We start from the raw sequence: 20,412 nt of genomic DNA on the forward strand, positions 1-20,412 counted from the left end.
TTCAGGGGTAGACGCTTGCCTCACCAGTGTCTGGGATTGATTCCCAGCATCACACACATTTTAAAACAAAATGGATCATTCAAGATATCTCAGATCTTTTTTTTTTTTTTTCCTTCACATAGAATATTTTTTAAATTTAATAATACTGACTCAGAAAGTAAGCACCAAAGAGAAGGAACACTTCTTGAAAACACTGATTAGTTTTCAGATGATAAAAGACAAAAAATATAAACAAACACTGGTATTCACAAGTTCCAGACTATTTAAGCAATATCAGTACTCTTTTTCCTCACTAATTCCAATAACTGAGGTTTAAACTGGAAGAAAAATTATAATTGCTTAGAAAACATGTAAATACATTTTTAAATCTGTAGTGTACTCAGCCAGCCATGGTAGAGCATGCCTAAAATCTCAGCTACTTGAGAGACCAAGGTAGGAGGATCACAAGTTAGATGCCAGCCTGGGTAACTTAACAAGACTTGTCCCAAAACAAGTTTTTTTAAAAAACAGCTAGAGATGTAACTCAGTGGCAGAGTACTCATCTAGCATGCACAAGGTCCTGAGTTTAAGTTCTAATACCACGAAAAAACGTTAATTTAGCTATTAAGATTTATGAATCAGAAATAAAATTAGAGTACAAATTACAAATATTTTGAAGAATTAAGAGCATTATTTTCTTCTATTCCCTTTGTCTTACATAAAATTTAATCCCCAGAAGCCCACAGGATTTACAAAATAATATTTTATTATAAAGCTTCATGTTCCAAAACACACAGTGAAGTTTTCAAAACAAGCACAAGCAACTTCAAGCCTTCATGGGTGTACTTACTGTTTTGTGCCCATTCTGGCAGGCCACATGCAGTGCTGTCTGCCCCATCGCATCCTCAACATCGACATCACTGACATGTTGCACGAGGTCATGGAGCAATTCTGTCCGCCCATTCACAGCCAGCCAGTGTATCTGTGAAGTCATTTAGTTACTTAATATTTGTGCAAGAATATTTCATAAGAAAACAAAAAATAATGCTACTATCTCAAATGAACATGATATGCAAATTAAAGATATTTTAAACCCATATACTTTTTCCATTTTTTTTTTAACATGAGAAAGACACATGGCATCAAAATACAGATTACTCCATCAGGTATTACGTCATCAAGTACTTGATGACTAAAATAGTATGGTACCTAGGCTGAGGATCACCAAATACTTTGCAAGAAGATTTAGATGATGATGTTGAAGAAGTCTCCCATAAAGCACAAAGAAAAAAAAAACAGAACAAAAGAGAAAACATAATAAAATTGATGACCTAGTCCAAGTGGTCTAAAATTCAAACATAAGAGTTAGGAAAAGAGAGAACAGGGGAGTGGGAATCATCCAAGTCATAATGTATGAAAATTTCCATGAGCTCCCATTATATAAGTTTCTAGGTTGTTGGAACTCAGTGTTATCCAGTCAAATGAATAAAATAAATCCAACCAAAACATATAATCATGAAATTTTAGAATGCTGAAGCACAAAGTAAGTTCTGTAAGTTTCTAAAGACAACAACAACAACAAAAAAAACAGATTTCATATAAAGGCTCAAGAATCAAAATGGCACCAAACTTCAAGAATGAAAACTAGAAGACAACAAAGCAATGCTTTAAAAATACAAAGGGAAAATGATATCCAGCCTAGAATTTTATTGTCAGCCAAATTATCAATTATATAATTGTGCAAATGCAAAGAATCAAGTCATATTCAAACATGCAAAGTGGCAACAAATTTATCTCCCATGCACCCTTTCTCAGGAAACTACCAGTTGATGTGCTCCAGCAAAGTGAAAGAGAGAGACATAAGACTCAGATAACACAACTCAAAGCAAAAGAGAAAAAATAAATAAACTAATTAAGTGAGCTCAGCAAGGTTGTACAAGATTAACACACACACAAAAAAAAACCCTGCACTTTATATACACTAACACTAAACATGCAAAAACACAATTAAACGCAATACCATTTACACAACTGCTCCAAAGAAAATGAGATTCTTGGCTAAATGCTTAATAAAACATGCACAAAATCCCTATGCTGAACAGTACAGAACGCTAATGAAGAAATCAAAGATATATATGAATGGAAGGATACACTGTGTTTATGGATTGGAAGACTCAATCAACATAAGATATCAATTATCCCCAAATTGATCTTTCAGTTTAATATGACTCCAATCAAAATCCCAGAAAGGTATTTTTGTAGACACAGACAAATTTGCCCTAAAATTTGTATAGAAATAAAAAAGAACCAGAATAGATAACACAAACCTCACAAAGAAAAATTTAAAGTGGGAGGAATTACTCTTGTGATATTAAGTCTTGCTACAGAGTTGCAATAATCAAGACAGCATAGTACCAAGGCTGCGGATATAGCTCAGTTGGTACAGTGCTTGCCTTGCACACACAAGGCCCTGGGTTCCATCCCCAGCACCCTCCCCCCCACCAAAAAAAAGAAGATAGTGTAGTACCCACAGAGGGGTAAACACATAAATCAATGGAATGAATGAAAAGCACAGAAAAGGCCCAAGTAAATATGCCCAACTGATTTTTAAGAAAGATGCAAAAACAATTCCATGCAGAAGGGACAGCCTTTTCAACAAACAGTGCTAAAGAAACATAGACAAGGACTGAGGTTGTGGCTCAGCGGTAGAGTGCTCGCCTAGTAAGTAAGCATGAGGCACTAGGTTCAATCCTCAACACCATATAAAAATATTGTGTCCACCTAAACCTAAAAAAACAAATATTTTTTAAAAAAAGAAACATAGATAAAAAAACATTCATGGGATTTTTATTATTTCTGTAGTCCCCTATGAGTTTATAATTTCACAAATAATATCTTAAGATTAAAAGTTTTTAAATGAAATAAATGAGTATCTATATGCCAATAAAAAAAAAAAGAACCTCAATCTAAGCCCCATATCTTATACAAATATTAACTCAAAAGAAATCACAGACATAGATGCAAAATGTAAAACTAACACTTTTAGAAAAAAAGGGATAAAATCTTCAGGATGTTGAGCTAAACAAACAGCTCTCAGCCTTTATACCAAAATCATGATCTATAAATGGAAAATTTGATAAAGTCTACTTCATCAAAATCAAAAACTTTTACTTTTCAAAAGACCCTGATGAAAATTCAAAAAAAAAAAAAGATCCTCATGAGAGTTTGAAAAGCAAACTACAGACTGGGAGAAAATATCTAAAAATCATATACCTGAAATTCTGAGATTTCAACAATCCTATTAGTAATAGCTCATACCACCTTCCCTACAATATTTATATGGCTCAAAACTAGATTAACCTGCCAGGCATAGGGGTGCATGCCTGTATTCTTAGCAATTTGAGAGTCTGAAGCAGGAGGACCACAAGTTTAAGGCCAGCCTGGGAAACTATTTTAAAATAATTTTAAAATTATTTTCTAGCCCTTTTCTCTTGGATATATAAAGACTTCCCACAACAGTTTTTTTAAAAATCCAATTAGAAAATGGATAAATGACATGAATTGGCATTTCGTTCCATATAAGAGGATATGATATACAAATGGCAAATAAGCCTATGAAAAGATGTTCAGCATCACTGACAATTAGACAAATGCTTATTAAAAGCACAATGAGATCATTACACATCCATCATAATACTCCACAAAAAAAACATTCAAGCTTCCTGGCTACATATCTGTAATCCCAGTGATTTGGAAGGCTTGAGCCAGGAGGACCACAAATTCAAGGCCAGCCTCAGCAACTTAGTGAGACCCTATCTCAAAATAAAATAAAAAGTGCAGAGGGTGTGACTCAGCAATAGAATGTCCCTATGTTCAATCCCCAGTACAAAAGGGGGGGAAAAATGGCAGCAAATGCTTGCAGCAAATTCTGGCAACAAATTGAAAAACTGTATCACTCAAATATTATTGGCAGGAATATGTTATAGCAAAATGTGCATTATATATTCTATACAAAAAATATCAAAATTAGCACTCAGAAATATTTAGACACAAAGATATGAAATTTTTAAATCCATTAAAATAGCTGAGATGAATTGCCTAGAGATACGTAGACTTTAGGGGGACAAGTTTGGGAAGGCCAAAAGACTTGTTTCCTTCACCAACCCTTGTCAAATCATTTGACTCTACATTTGTGCATGAATAATTTTATTCAATAAAAATTTTAAAATTATTTTCTACTCCATCTTCCTTGAATTTCAGGAATTAAGCAAAGAAATTAGCAGATAAAAACATATGTGATTCAACAGATTAAATTAACAACAGACACCTTATATTGCCTAAACTGGGTAGTATCCTAAAGATCTACATCATTTCAAAGGGTTCATACCTCTGTGGCACCTACCAAATCACTAATTCTGTAGATACACAGAACACAATCTTTCCTTACAGAGTAGATGATATTATATTGCTAATATATAACAAAACCTGTAGAGCCCATATAATAATCATGATTAAGATTATTATTTAATAAGCCACTCAAAAAAATTCAAATTTTAAGGAAGGTCCTCTCCTGAAAGGACCCTGCCCTCTCAACTGAGGGTATCTTTTCTTTCTCCTCTAATAAACTTTACCATATTTTAAAATACATATATAAAATATACATAGATTTATATTCTGTATATAATTTTAAATTTTATATATACCTATAAACATATATAAAAAATACTGTTTTTCTTATATCTCCCCCAAAAGTCTTTAATCAGAAAGGCCTTGAAAACTGGCTTGGTAAGTAAATAGTCAATATTCTTCTTTATTTACAAATTAAAAGGTAAAAATCAGGATGGGCATTGCCTAGCATGTGTGAGGCACTGGGTTCAATCCTCAGCACCACATTAAATAAATAAGTTATAAAATTCTGATAAAGAAATAGATTTTTTAAAAAAAGATAAAAATCTACAAGTATTATCAAAGGAAGGTGAAATTCAATTTAACAAATAATACTTAATATCTTCTGCCATGACTTCAAAATTATTGTTCAATAATTCTATTTTATCTCTACTTTCAAAACGAATAAGGCTCTATTAAATGATGATGATGATTGGTTAAAATTCTGAGATTTCAACAATCCTATTAGTAATAGCTCATACCACCTTCCCTACAATATTTATATGGCTCAAAACTAGATTAACCTGCCAGGCATAGGGGTGCATGCCTGTATTCTTAGCAATTTGAGAGTCTGAAGCAGGAGGACCACAAGTTTAAGGCCAGCCTGGGAAACTTAAGACCTGTCTCAAAATAAAAAATAAAAAGGGATAGGGATGTAGCTCAGTGGTAAAGTGACCTTGGGTTCAATCCTCAGTACCAAAAAAAATATGGCAAAATGGATAAAAATACTAGTTTAAGATATAACACATCTAAAAGAATATAGGCCAAATATTAACTGTGATTACCTCTGAACCCAGGGATTATAAGAAGTGCTAATTCTCGTTTTTACTTTATTCCTTTCTCTCTAGCCACACCATTTTCCTAAAATGAAATATAACAGTACTCAAATGGACATAATGAAAACAGCTCTCCTACAATGAACTGATAACATATCTTAGCAGAGATGCTCCTAAGAAGTCCCTTGAAAGTCAGTGACCAAAGTTAGGCAAATAAGACTTCAAAATAAATGATAGTCATAATCTAATAAAGAGAAGTGAACTACAACTTAACTGAAAACTATATCTCAAATCATTCTACACCTTCTTAAATACTATAAAGATCTCACAGAAACACTCATACTACATTGTTCATTGCCATCACGTATTCAAGATTGTATTAAAAAAATTATTTTAAAAAATCTCAGATAAAATAGCACTTACTGCTGTAAGGCCTTCATTATTACAAATGTTGACATCAGCACTGTATTCTAATAATTTACTCATACATTTCTTCTGCCTAAAAAGAAAGACAGTCACAGATAACTGATACTAGAAAAAATATACAAACTACAATTATTTTACTGAAATATTAATTACAATCAACATTAGTTGATATATATATCTGTATTTTCAACTATAACTGCAATATTTAAATGAACACTATTTGAAATAAAATATAAAATTGTTTCTATGATTCAAAGATAACATGATAAAGAAATAACCACTAAGTTTTCATGTCATTGGAACAAACTTATCATTCAAATTGCAGAAACTTCTAGTGTTGACTAAATGGAATAGTAATTGCCATAAGAAATATAAGCATAGCAAAATGTTTCAATGTTGTATTCCACATTCTTGATTGGAAAATACTAAATACTGAGTTATAAAAACACAATCAGAAAACCTGTAAAATGTATGTCTATGCATTCCTCTCTACCCACTTCATTTTTTTCATTCATTTTTATTATGATAAAATACACATAACATAAAATTTATCATTTTAAACATTTAAGAGTAAAGTTTTGTGGTATTTTACATAGTACAAAGTCAAAGTTCATCCATGTTGTAGCTTATGTCAAAATTTCCTTCCTTTTTGAGGCAGAATAATATTTCATTATGTATATATGCCATATTTTGTTTAGCCATTCATCAGTTGATGGACACTTGTTTCCACATTTTAACTATTATAAATAATGCTTATGTACACAGGTATGTGAAATATTTCTTCAATACACTGCTTTCAATTCTTCTGAATACACACCCAGAAGTAGAACTGCTAGATCACATAATAATTCTATTTTTAATATTGTGAGGAACTGCCATATTTTGTTTTCATGTTTGTTTTTGCAGTGCTAGGGATTGAACCCAAGACCTCATGCATGTAAGACAAGCAGTCTATCACTGAACAATATACACCTGCCCCAAAGAACTATCATATTGTTTTCCACAGCAGCTCTTCCATTTTACATTCTTACCAACTACACAAGGGTTCCAATTTCCTCACATACTGGCCAATATTTGTTATTTTCTGGGGTGTTTTTTTTTTTTTATGGTAGTCATTCTAATGATTATGAATTGGTATCTCACTGCAGTTTTATTTTGCATTTTCCTCATTAGTGATGCTGAGCATCTTTTCATGTGCTTATTGGCCATTTGCATATCTTTAGAGACATGTCTCTTCAAGTATTTTGCCCATTTTTGTACAGTCCACTCACTGCATTTTGTTCCCAAAGTTTCTTCTTAGCCTATCCATTCCTAGTTACTATTCAATATGCATCTTAAATTCCCCTTCATTAATAAAGTCTGTATGAATTCCTGTGAACTACATGGAACCTCATATTCCTCTGGAAGCATATTACCTACTGGTATCACTCATTTGGCAATCAATACACACACACACACACACACACACACAGGGGCTTAACTATGCTCAGCACTGAACTGATTGAGGAAATATAATCTGTGGCATGAAGTTATGACCTAAATGAATAAATAGAAATACATATAAAACAGTGCATATAGTATTAATATATGTATTAATAATATACTATACATAGTATATAGTGGTATATGCAGAGTAAATGGCAGATATGTATATATTACCATTTATTCAACTAATTCATAAACTTCTGCTATGTATTATATCATATTTCCTTAATCAACTCATAATCAAGCATAGCCAGACCCATAGTGGCTCTCAAAACTCCATTACTCAATCATTAAAATTATTAATGATCACATAAATCTTTTAAAAGAAAAAAATGACTAGCAAATTACTTTTTTTTTTTTGCAAATTACTTTTCTTGTTTTGAGTTTTACACTTAAAACAAAGTTAAATGTCATTTAAAAGTCAGATTATAAACTAGGCTAAGACTAAGGCAGGAGAATCCCAAGTTCAAAGCCAGACTCAGCAACTTAGCAAGGCCCTCAGCAACTTAGTTTGCCTCAAAATTAAATATAAAAAGAGCTGGAAATGTGGCTCAGGAGTTAAGTGCCTCTGGGTTCAATCCTGGTGCCAAAAATAAATAAATAAATCACATTATGATCAAAGAAATGGAAGAAAATAAAGCTCAGAATAAACTCTTAAGTTTGAATATTTACAAACTTTCCTCATCTAACACATCATTATGAAGATCTTAGAAAATAAATTCTCACTAAGCACGGTAGGGCACACCTATAATCCCAGCTACTCCAAAGGTGAAAGTAAGAGGATCTCAAGTTAGAGGCCAGCCTGGGCAACCAAAGAGGACCCTATTTCAAAGTTTTTTTTGCTTTTTTTGTTTTGTTTTGTTTTTTTTAAAGAGAGTTGAGGATGTTAAAAAAGAAAATTCTCAGCTTCTGTAGAAGCTTAATGGGGCTTCTTTTAGAAAGGAAGGCAATCCAACACAACACTAATAGTGACAAGAAAAATACTAAAGCAGGCCAACAGAAATATATTATCCATCTAACAATGACAGCAAAGGAAGCAAAAGAAAAACTAATGGACCAGCAAAAGTAGTAGAATTCTCCTGTGACTTCTACTTCAGTATGGACAAATTTGAATTCATAATGAAGTCATAGAAAACAGCTATTTCTGAAAACACCAATAGCTTTAGGAAGTAACAAGGATTCAAGTCGGTTAGCAAACATTTACTGAGCATCTCTATATTGTACAAGACATCAATTCAATTTTTAAAAAGCTAAAATATTTAAATATTGGATATTAAAAGCACACTTTATTAAAAATAGAAAGGCAACCAAATTAGCAAATGGGTGATGAACTCTTCTAATTCCTCCTCTTGCTGACTTGATAAGTGAATCATGTAATACCTGCCAAATTTCTTCATCTTTAAAGTATAATGGTCTTTTCAATTACTATTGACAAAAACAGTGATCAAAGCTATTTTCTATGTACTTAAAAGGCCTGTATACTGGAAAACAATATATAAAACATCCTTTTAGCAGATCAAGAACATCCTGTCTTTCAAGTCTAAAACATACTTCTTGATCCTCACATTGAAACTGTATGAGTAAGTCTACCTACAATTACAGTGGACTTTTTAATCCCTGCCTTGTACCAATGTGTCCTTCCCTTTATGATGGTTGACAGAACACATATAAACTTTTCAAAGACTATTGTCAGTAGCCAGGCACAGTGGCATATACCAGTAATCCCACCAACTTGGGAAGCTAAGTATTGCCAAATTCGCGGTTAGCCTTAGCAACTTAGTGAGGCTCTAAGCAACTTAGAAAGATCCTCTCAAAATAAAATACAAAAAGAGCTAAGGTATAGCTCGGTCGTAAAGTGCTCCTAGGTTCAACTGCCAGTACCAAAAGGAAAAAAAAAAACTGTTAAGACTGTTGTCACTATCCTATTAACACCTGGGACAAAAGATCTGAGATCAATTCAGCTCTATGATCTTGAGTTGACACACTACAATATACCTAAAGATTTTTATAAAAACAACTGTTTAATCAGCATGTTGTTATCAGTTAAAACAACAGACAATTAAGCTGGTTCATGTGTTAACGCATAAAAGGAGACACATCAGACAGTGTGAAAAGACTATGTCTTTCCCCTGCCCAACCCAGACATCACTATGGTTCTTTATCTTTTTGGTTCAATTTTCATCCTTATATGCAAAATTTGTGCCTCAGATTGATGCAGTGGGTAATCTTATCTCAGTTTAGAACAGGAAACAAAAATATCTCCAAGATTAATCAAGAGACACAACAGGAATGTACTTCCATAAAGAAGTTTTATAGTACTCAAAAAAGTTCCTCAATGCCTCAATCAAAATCTACTTATTTTCATTTTAAATTTAATTCCAATCATTTTGGTATCATTTCTTGGTCCAACAGAATTCTAGATGAAAAACAGTAGCAGAGGCAGACACAGAAGTATGACACTCAGAATTCCTCATAGAAAAGAAAAACAAAAACCATAAAAGTTAGAGTAGGGTTTAGAATAGCACACAAAAACACAATGATGTTTAGATGATGACCAGAATTAAGAATTGGCAGGAAGAAGCAAAAATATACTCAATACACAAAGTTTTTCACTTTTTGAAAATACTTTTTTTTTTAAGCACAATCATTTATTTAGGAAACTTTTTTTCACAGTTAAAATGAAAAAAGTTTTAACACTGAAAGTTACCCTTAACTAGAAAGTTTACATCAATACAGTTATTCTCAAACAACTGTAAACTTGGTACAATGTGCTCACTGTCCTTAATTCTACTACTAAAATTAACTAAACAAGTAATTTGGAAATTAAGCCATGAAGTTATGAGTGGCAAAAGATTGCAAGGAAAAAAGACAACAAAAAACAGAGGTTAAAATTATGCTTTTCAGAAAATGTCATTATAATACAAGTAATGATGAACTATTGCAATATATTTTTAGGAAGAAAAATATTAGTGAATAATAAGTTATTAAATGATATTTTTAAATGTAACAATGATCCAAGACCCACTTTAAAGAGAAAAAATACTTATATATCCTTAAGAAACAAAAAAATTATAACAAGTAAAATGTATTATTTTTCTAATTTCTCCCTAAGGCAATTATGGAGGGGAAGGTCATCAAATCAAGGTAGAGTGAAATACCAATAATAAAGCTTTAGCTACTTTAGGAAACTAAATATTTTACCCATTTCTAGCTGCCAAATGAAGAGGTGTACAGCCTGAAATATCTTGATAGTTAGGATTTGCTCCTTTCTTTAACAGCAAAACCAAGCATTCCACTGATCCACAACTAAAAAATATTAAAAGACAGTTAAAATACATTCAATGAAAGCCACACTTGGCAAAGTTTAAATAAAAAACAAAAACTTCTATTAAACAACATTATTTTAAAACTCTGTATTTATCTACAATTTGATTTAACTTCTGTTACAAATAACCTCTATCTTCAAAATGGTACATTCTATTAGGAAAGCTATAAAGGATTTGAGATGTTCAAATAAAGCAAAATAAAGAATTCATTTATAAAAGAAGCTATATAGTACTCTCAATTTTTGGATTTCTAGGAATCAACTTAATCATAAACAATTAATTTAAACACATCTACCTATAGCCAGAAAGAAGAACAGGTATCAATAAATTAACTGATTGATTATACAGTAGAAGACTACAGATAAAAAAAAATGGTACTCCCACAAAGATAAAAATATAGATTGCTGTATGTATACACATGGATGTATAACCAATGTGATCCTGCAATCTGTACACGCAGAAAAATGAGAATTCATACCCTATTTGAATCAAATGTATGATATGTCAAAATCATTGTATTGTCTTGAGCAACGAATAAAAAAAAGGAAAAAAATATAAAACGAATGACTTCAAATACATTTAGCTTATTCCTTCTATCCCTTTTATTGATGGGATAAAAGAAAAATTGGGTGAATTCACACTCTGTGTATGCCAGAAAAAACAACCCCACACCTAACCTAGAACAAGCTAAGACAATAGGAACATGAGACTTGAGTTCAATCCCAAAGTTAATCATTTATCTAGAGAGAATACATAGCATACTATTTCCTAAACAGGATAAAGACTATTTGACTGCGTGTACTTATCTCTCCCCATAAATATTATGAGACAATGGTGAGTCAAACTCATGATTCTTAGGTTAGACCAGATTTTAACAAAAAATATCTTTAGTCTTACTTTGCTGCAATGTGAAGCAAGCTTCTTTTCACACGTCCAAATGCATAATTGACATCAAATTTTGAATTTGACAGTAGTTCAGAAACAGACCTATGCTCCCCAAAAAAAAAGATTAAAAAAAGAAATCAATATGTAAACAAAAAAATTTAAACATAATAAATCAAGTTAATAGCTCTTTAAGTCTTCTTAATAACTATTCAAGGGCTGGGGGCTGTAGCTCAGTGGTAGAACACTTGCCTAGCATATGTGAGGCACTAGGTTCAATTCTCAGCACCACATATAGATAAATAAAATAAAGATCCATGGACAACTAGGAAAAAAAATAAGAAATTCTTCCTAAAAAAAAAAACATAATAATAATTATTCAAAAGGTTCTATCTCTTATCAACCAAAAAGTAAAGCACTATTCTAAAGTACAGAATGGTAGCCAGAAAATATTATCCATAATTGAAATGCCCTCACCATAAACTGGTGCTGAAGGTTTCCTAATTCGCCAAATTGTGCTGTTACATGTTCTGAGGATATCTAACAGAGTACATTGGCTTCAGCTCTCCCCAGATCCTTGAGAAACAAAGGGAATAGGCATAGCTGGTCCCCTAGCCAAAAGTTGAGTCTACCTATTATTAATTTTAGCCAAATAAAAAAAAAAGTCAGACAAAAACACCTTTTAAATATACCAGAGAGAAAATATAAAGCCAAAAAATAACTTATGTTTTAAACTTGCTTCAAAATAATTTTTCTTCACTTTCTTCTCATTGTACACCCAACTATCCACTAGCCAACTACAGCAGAGCTGACTGCTACAAGAATAAAAATCCCTTCACAAAGCCTGTATTTTAAACATGCCTCTATAAAAAGAGTGTCAACACTACATCAATAAAAAGAACATCAAAGTAGAAGCACAAAAGGAAAGTAAGCTACCCTCAGATGTAATCTTTCCTATAAAGATCAGTAGTAATCCTTAAAAGAAACCACTGCAATGTTTTTTCTATTTCAATGACCAATCAAATACTGAACATAAAATCTAATTATTCATTTAGAAAATCTCCTACCATAAAATTTTACAGCTTAGATATAGTTCTTGGGAAATTTTGTTCCTTATTTCACAACAGAAAATTATAATAGAGATGTTAAAACTGGCCTCAGGACATATCTATATGCAAACTGTGAATCTGTGTGTGTCTGTGTGCATAATATTCAGAACAAAGTTTACTTCTAAGGCATAAATTTATGAAAAAGACACTCACCTGTGTTGATCAGCCATAACCATTGGCATTAATGTGTAAACTGCAGTTTCATTATCTGAGTTTCAAACAAAAGAAAAAGAATTAATTAATAGTCTACTTTTTCCAAAGGGTGATATTTAAGATTAAAAAGTTTTCTTTTGAGACAAGGTCTCACTGTGTTGCCCAAGCTGGCCTCGAGCTCCTAAGCAATCATCAAGCAGTACCCTCCCCATTATCTGGGACTACAGATGTGCACCACCATGCCCACTCTAAGATTAGAGTTTTCTTAACTCTACATAAAAAATGAGAAAGAGAGGTAGAAGAAGGTAAGAATAGTGCAGAATAGCAAAAGTAGTGAAAAATTTACAACTACTACATAATTTCTCATCTCCTCTACTGTGGTCACAAAAGAGATGCAGCTTCCGGATACAAGGAGCAAATTGAAGAGCTTATATTTTCTGTAGTTTTAATAACCATAATGTATTTCCAATGTGGTATTTTATCATACTTACGTATACACTTTGTGAAATTTTAAATATTTATGGATATTAAAGATACATATACTAAGCTAAACCAGGCACAGTGATGCATACCTTTAATCCTAGCAACTCAGGATGCTGAGGCAGGAGGATCAAAAGTTCAAAGACAGCCTCAGCAACTTAGCAAGATCCTGTCTCAAAATAAAAAAAAATGAAAAGGACTGGGGTTGTAACTTAGTGATTAAGTGCCCCTGGGTTCAATCCTTGGTACCGCCCCCCCCCTCCAAAATGCATACACTAAAATAATTTTGCAACCTTAAGCTCTTCAGTTTGCTCCTTATATCCGGAAGCTGCATCTCTTTTGTGACCACAGTAGAGGAGATGAGAAATTATGTAGTAGTTGTAAATTTTGTACTACCTTTGCTATTCTGCACTATTCTTACCTTCTTAGGTAAGAACCTTAGACCTGGTACTTCCTTCTTGATAATATAATAGAAGAAATTACTTTCAAAGTTTTAAGAAACAGAATTAAAAACAATTTTACTTATTACATTACACTATTCAGATTTGTAATCCTTTGTAATCCTGTAAATTCACAAACACATGATTCCAAAGAAAAGGTTAAAAATCAACACCTATAATGCCATATTATACTCATGTACATTTTACCTAATGTTTTGAACTTATTATTACTAATAGTCATGTCTCAAGTCATTTTAGAGGTTTATATTTTTTAAATTGTTTACAGAGAGGAAAGCTTGAAAATCCCAAATAAAATCAGTGGATTAAAGTTTGAAGAGAAACAAGGTATTCCATTGTATCAAAGTATCTCCCCAAAATATTAACTAATTACAATGGAAAATGGTAAATTTACAGTAAAGAACCCAGCAAATACCTTAGTCAACTGACAAATGATAACATCACTTAAAATAATTCATATCAATACACAGTAGCTCCTGATATAATCAACTGAGGACACATAACTTTTGTATACATATACACACACACACACACACACACACACACCCCAGACCTGTAACATTCTTAACCAAAATGTACAACTTCAATCTAATTATGAGAAAACACCTGACAAACCCAAGTTATGGGGAATTCCACAGAATGCCTTATCAGTCAGTCCCCTTTAAATCTCCAGGTCACTGGATAAAAGGAAAGGCTGAAGAATTATTCACAGTTTGGGAAAGAATAAAGAAACATAGGGGCTGGGGTTGTGGTTCAGTGATAGAGCGCTTGCCTCACACTTGTGAGGCACTGGGTTCAATCCTCAGCACCACATAAAAATAAATAAACAAAATAAAGGTATTAAAAAAAAAAAGAATAAAGAAACATAACTAAATATGTGGCATCCTGGACTGACCCTAAAATAGAAAAAGGACATGAGTAGGAAAACTTGTGAAATTCTAATGAAGTCTGTAAGGTAGTTAACAGCACTATTATATGAATATTAATTTCTTAGTTATGATAATTGTACTCTGGTTATACAAGATATTAACATCAGAGAAAGCTGAGTGAAGGGTTATGGGAATGTTGTATTATTTATACAAATTTTCTATGAGTCTAAAATTACTGGAAGAAAATTTTTAAAAGGAGGAGAGACTGTTATAGATTAAAAGAGTCTTGGGCTGGGGTTGTGACTCAGTGGCAGAGCGCTTGCCTAGCACATGTGAGGCGCTGGTTTCGATTCTCAGTACCACATGAAAAATTAAATGAAGATATCATGTCCATCTACAACTAGAAATATTTTTTTAAAAAAGAGTCTTAAGAGATGGATCAACTAAATGTAATGTATTGACTGAATACTAATTCAAACAAAGCAACTTTAGAGAATTTTGCGGGGAGGGGGGCTACCAGGGATTGAACTTGGGGGCACTAAACCACTGAGCTACATCCCCAGTCCTGTTTTGTATTTTATTTAAAGATAGGGTCTCACTGAGTTCTCAGTGTCTTGCTTTTGCTGAGGCTAGCCTTGAACTCGAAATCCTCCTGCCTCAGCTTCCCAAGCTGCTGGGATTACAGGTATGCACCACCATAACCAGCTTGAAAACCATTATCTTAAAGGCACTTTTGTTTTCACTAGGCTAGGGATCCAAAGGCACTGTTTTAAAAACTATATACATGATCTCTTTTTTCTTCACAATCACTTTATGAAGTACCATTATCCCCATTTTACAAATGAGAAAACTGAAACACAAAGTAACAAGCTGTGTAATGGCAACAAACCACGGATTCTATACTCTCATAATACTATATGCCTTATAGTGTACCCAGAATATGCTATATACAGTAACCAAAAAGTCCATGATATGATACACTCTAATTTGTTTTATCTTCTTCTATTTCTTTCTTTAAAATGCTAACTGCAATCCAATAAAATGTTCTCAATAATTACTAATGAGTCACTACCAGAAGTTGAAAAGATTACACAAAGCCTCCTTTGGTATAACAACATTCTTTCTCTCAATAATACACACCCCAATTAAAAAAAATCTGAGTCTCATATTAAAAAAAAAAAAATCTGAGTCTCTAAACAATGACAATTTCCATAATTTAAAAAAAGTGATAAACAGGTAATACCCTTTTTTGTAAATTTAAATACAAATCAAAATAGTACATAATTGTAAGTGAGCATCATAAGATTTACATTGGTTTTATCTGTAAGGTTTTTATTTAGATAAAATTTAGAAGCCAGGCATGGTGGTACATGCCTGTAATCCCAGCAGTTCAGGAGGCTGAGACAGTAGAATCCAAGGCTCCAAGCCAGTCTCAGCAACTTAGCAAGACCCTAAGCAACTTAGTGAGACCCCATCTCAAGGACATGGCTCAGCGATTAAGTGCCCCTGCATTCATTCAATTCCTGATACCAAAAATAAATAAAATTTAAAAATTTTAAATTTAGATGTGGCTCTTATATTTTAAGTCACATTTAACCTTGTAAAAATATAGGTCACTACAAGGATAGGTAAGAATAAAGAATATATCCACAACTATATTCCTAAAAGGAGACTAAAAAATATTAGACTAAGAAAGAACAGTATAAAATTTGTTGCCAGATGCTTCCTTTTCCACACCTAAGTAAATACCCGGAAACGTAGGTAAGTTTTCAAAGTGATAAGAAAAATTTAACCTCTTGCTTTATAGATATGTTGGCCATTTTTATTAATAGTTTTGATTTATTCAATCAACTATTAAAAGGAAAATCTTAAAGAAAAAGGAGCTCAATTTATTATAAATAATTTCTTTTCAAACCATTAATGGGAATAATTTGTTTTAAAGCTGATAATTATCCTAATGATCATTCAAATATGTATGTTAAAATGTACTCAAATTCTTATTAAACAAACTACATTCACTGTAAATGCAATAATTTAAACTATTTTCTCTACATATGCAAACAATATACACAAATCTTCTAAAGTTCCTTGATAATCCACATCCCTAAAATAATTTCTTTGCCTTCGTCTCTTTTTCTCTCACAAGGCTATTTCTGTATTAGCCCTGCCTAGGATGACTCAACAACCTAGACTCCATTTCTTGGTGGTCATACTCAGGTTTTCACCACCTCAAGGAAAAAAACTGTGCCCCCTACCCCCAAGTCAGTAAATCATGCAACAAAGTTAACTGTAGAGTCAAAGACAGCTTAAAACTTTACAGTTGTAAGAATTTAGTCTAATTAGATGCTTACTGACTGCTGAGTTTTAACAAGGCAAAAAAAAAACTCATTATTTCTTAAATGTACACTATTAGCACTTCTGTTCATTCCTCACAATGCAAACATGTTAATGTGAATTTGTAGAATGTACTATACACTCAGAAAATTCAAATATTAATCAGAAGTTAGGATCGAAGATAAATTTAAGAAACAAAATGAATAAATTCATCATAAATCAAAGAAAAAAAACCAGATAAACAAGATACCAGTTTTTCCTAGCAACATAGGAAAAAGTCTTACTTTTAATTGTAATACTCTTAGTTTCTAACCACTCAGACTGCTAAAGGTAATTTCCAGGTGTAAGTTGAGAACCTGATGCTTAAAGCCTTTAAAATGTTGATATAATTAAATCTTATTATTCTTTTTCTAAGAATTAACCATGGGGAAACAGGCAGACTAAGTCTTAAGTATAAAGTTGCACCCATAAAATCAGTTATAAAAACAAAAATCATGCATCTTATGAAATCCTGCAAAGTCATTAAGCATATAAGAATATAAAAAAATATTTATGAGGGGCTGGAGGTGTAGTCCAGTGGTAGAGCACTTTTCTGGCATACCTGAGTTTTATGCTCACTCAGCACCACTCCAAAAAAAAAAGTTTGAGACATTTTCTAAATGCACATTAAGACTATATGCAGTACGATTTTATTTTGATGGGTAAAGAAAAGGAACTAACAATGGAAGGAAATAAAGAAATGCTAACATTATTTATTATTGATATTTATTATTGATATAGTGGTAGAAATACTATCAAAGTCTTTCAAATTATATTTATGTAAAAAATATTGGATGCACACTGGGCAATACAAATTCCAATGTCAATGAAACTACACACAAAGTCTTCATCAACTTATACCAATAATCTGACTTGGAAAATAAGTGAGAGCAGCACTTAAAGAACAGATTCAAAGATGGAAGTTAGAATAGAGAGAAAAAGTTGAAGCTGGAAATCTAGTTACTAAAATCCAGGACTTAACTACTTCATACTAACAAAATACCAAAATGTCTGCCATAAATCTTCCTTACTCTGAATCTTAAATAGAAACTCAGGGAATTTTTTGCAAGAAAATTATCCCAAAGTCCCCAATCCCACAATTCTTTCAAGATTCCCACGGGGTGGGGAGGAGGTTATGGCTCAGAGGTAGAACACTCAATGCCTGAGGCATTGGGTTAGATCATCAGCACCATCTAAAGTAAAATAAAGACATTGTGTCCACCTATAACCAAAAATAAATAAATATTTTTTAAAAAGATTCCCGGGCTGGGGTTGCGGCTCAGTTGTAGAGTGCTCGCCTATCATGCACGAGGCACTGGGTTCCATCCTCAGCACCACATAAATGTAAAATAAAGATATTGTGTCCATCTAAAGCTTAAGAATAAATATTAAAAAAAAAATTCCCAAGTCTTCCTTCCAATAATCTATAACTTTCCCAGCACCAATTCAAAAAAAGTTATTTTAAAAAATGAAATAACAACATAAACTACAATGAAGTGGGCGGGTATTCACCAGCCCTAACTCCCTCCTAACCCTTCTCTCACTTGCTCACTAGGGCATAAAAAGCCATTCTCTTAGAGGCATCACTGCCACCTCCTTCAGGCACTAAAACATCTGGATTCGTGAGGCTACAAACAAAACAAAACGGAAGTATTTTTCTCTTTTATTATTAGAGTTTTACCTATCCTGAAGGAATGCTGGCACACTGAACTAATAAGAGTCCTGAAATACAGGGACCATGTCTTCTTCCTCTTTTTTGAAGCAACTCAGTTTCCACCTAGCCCACTGAATAAATGAAGCATGAAGGGAGGCATGCCTATTAAAGAAAAATGTATTTGTGTATACACACCAACTTTGAGAATACCTAAGTGATGACTGATGATCTTTTGTCTGTTGTCAAAACACAGTAGTGCCCTACATCTTAAATTATTAAGAATAAAATTGCTTACCCCCGCCCCCGCCCTCCAGCAGCATAAAGTAAAGAGGATCTTTGGAGCATCTCCCTATCCCCCCACCCCCCGCAAGCAATACTGTAAAATGGCTCCTAACTAGCGTTCTCTGAATACGGGTCTCCACCATAGGCTAGTATTCCTGCTCAGTCCCCCAAAATCGACAGTCAGGAAAGACCTCTGTTGGGATTGTTCCGGCAGCAGATCCCTCATAGACAGGGCCTCTCCCACAAACTCCCACCTGCCAGGGCAGGAGCAACCCGCCAGAGGGGTGCTGGGGGTCCCGGTCCGGGCCCTACCAGCTCAAGAAAGTAAAGTGGGCTTTAGGTTAGTTTTTTCACTACACCTTGACACGGCCCGAGCCCAGACCTCTCTGGTTCCTAGCCCCGCTCACCCTCCGGCAACTCCACGGTGCGAGCGCGTCGAAGCGAGCGCGTCAGGCGGTTAAGCTGTTCCATCGCTCTCTCCATCCTCGGCGCGTCCTACGGGATCGCCGTGCTGCGCCGGCGGCCTTCGCGCCAGCGCCCTACATCCCGCCCCAGGCCCGGCCAGTGGGCAGAGAAGTGGAATCCCCCCGGCCAGCACCCGTGACTGTGACAGAGGCTCGGAGCTTCGTCCTGGTTCCAGGACCCTCTGCTTCTATACAGACCACCAGCGCGGGGGACCACCCGCAGCCACCTCAGCTCGCGAGGTTCCTACAGCGGCCGCCGCTCCACCGCGGCCGGGGCTCTTTTTCTGGACTCGCACGGCCTTCTGGGAACTGTAGTTCCGGGCTGGCAGGGCGCGCTCCTGGGGCGGAGCCACGCCGGAGGCTGTGCGCCCCGCCCAGCTCCGCCCAGCCCCTCTCCCACTGGGCCAGGGCAGTGAGGCGAGCAGTGCTGTTTGTACCTCCAAATCCTGGAGAGACTTCCCTTGGCGTTCCCTCCGGAGTTGTACAGGAGCAGTTACCTTCAATTCTATCACTCCCCTATAACTTAATGAGTACCACTATCCATTCTGGTATTGATACATTTTTTTTCCAGATAAATGAACTCTTTAAATATTATATGTCAAATTTGAGGAGTAATAAGTTAAACAAATGTGAAAGCAAAATGCGCGTTTTCCTTCTCTGTAAGAAAGTAACAATAGCTTCATACTTTGTGTCTCATACTGGGTGACTTCCTGGGGATAGGGACAGCCTTGCTAGATCCTTGTAGTTACCACAACACCTAGCACCAAATTGAAACTTGGGGAATGATTGAAATAAAAACAGCATGAAAGAAAATTTTGGTACAATGCAGTCTCAATGTGATGACATCCTAATGGTAAATACAAAGACTTCAAAAAACCTTGACACCAACAAGTGTGGAAGAAATTAATAGAAAGCATATCAGTGGGGAAAAAATCGTATTTGTCATCTGTGCATAGCAGTTAAACACCAAGCCAGGTTACAACGGAAATTTGAGCACCTGAAACTTGAAAGAATTAATCCCATCAGGATAT

At 34.1% G+C, this 20,412-nt stretch overlaps 1 protein-coding gene across 9 annotated transcripts in view; it reads right to left on the minus strand.

Annotated features, from left to right (window-relative positions):
• The window catches only part of Hace1 (HECT domain and ankyrin repeat containing E3 ubiquitin protein ligase 1), an 81,566-nt gene extending 61,875 nt beyond the window's left edge, over positions 1-19,691 (minus strand). Inside the window, exons 1-7 of one of the 9 annotated variants that reach the window (XM_048815182.1) lie at positions 19,325-19,689; positions 13,374-13,450; positions 12,802-12,856; positions 11,555-11,644; positions 10,533-10,637; positions 5,844-5,919; positions 830-961 (exon numbers count right to left, since the gene is read on the minus strand). In XM_048815182.1, the coding sequence (XP_048671139.1) occupies positions 830-961; positions 5,844-5,919; positions 10,533-10,637; positions 11,555-11,644; positions 12,802-12,830 (432 nt within the window). In that variant the 5' untranslated portion in view covers positions 12,831-12,856; positions 13,374-13,450; positions 19,325-19,689. Of the gene's footprint in view, positions 1-829; positions 962-5,429; positions 5,489-5,843; positions 5,920-10,532; positions 10,638-11,554; positions 11,645-12,801; positions 12,857-13,373; positions 13,451-19,276; positions 19,300-19,324 lie in introns of those variants that run through there. The other 8 variants (XM_048815312.1, XM_015499680.2, XM_048815445.1 and 5 more) reach the window with 8 other exon arrangements.
• Positions 19,692-20,412: the final 721 nt, after the last annotated feature.

This window comes from Marmota marmota, unplaced genomic scaffold (genome assembly GCF_001458135.2).
Source record: "Marmota marmota marmota unplaced genomic scaffold, marMar, whole genome shotgun sequence".
Lineage (NCBI taxonomy): Eukaryota > Metazoa > Chordata > Mammalia > Rodentia > Sciuridae > Marmota > Marmota marmota.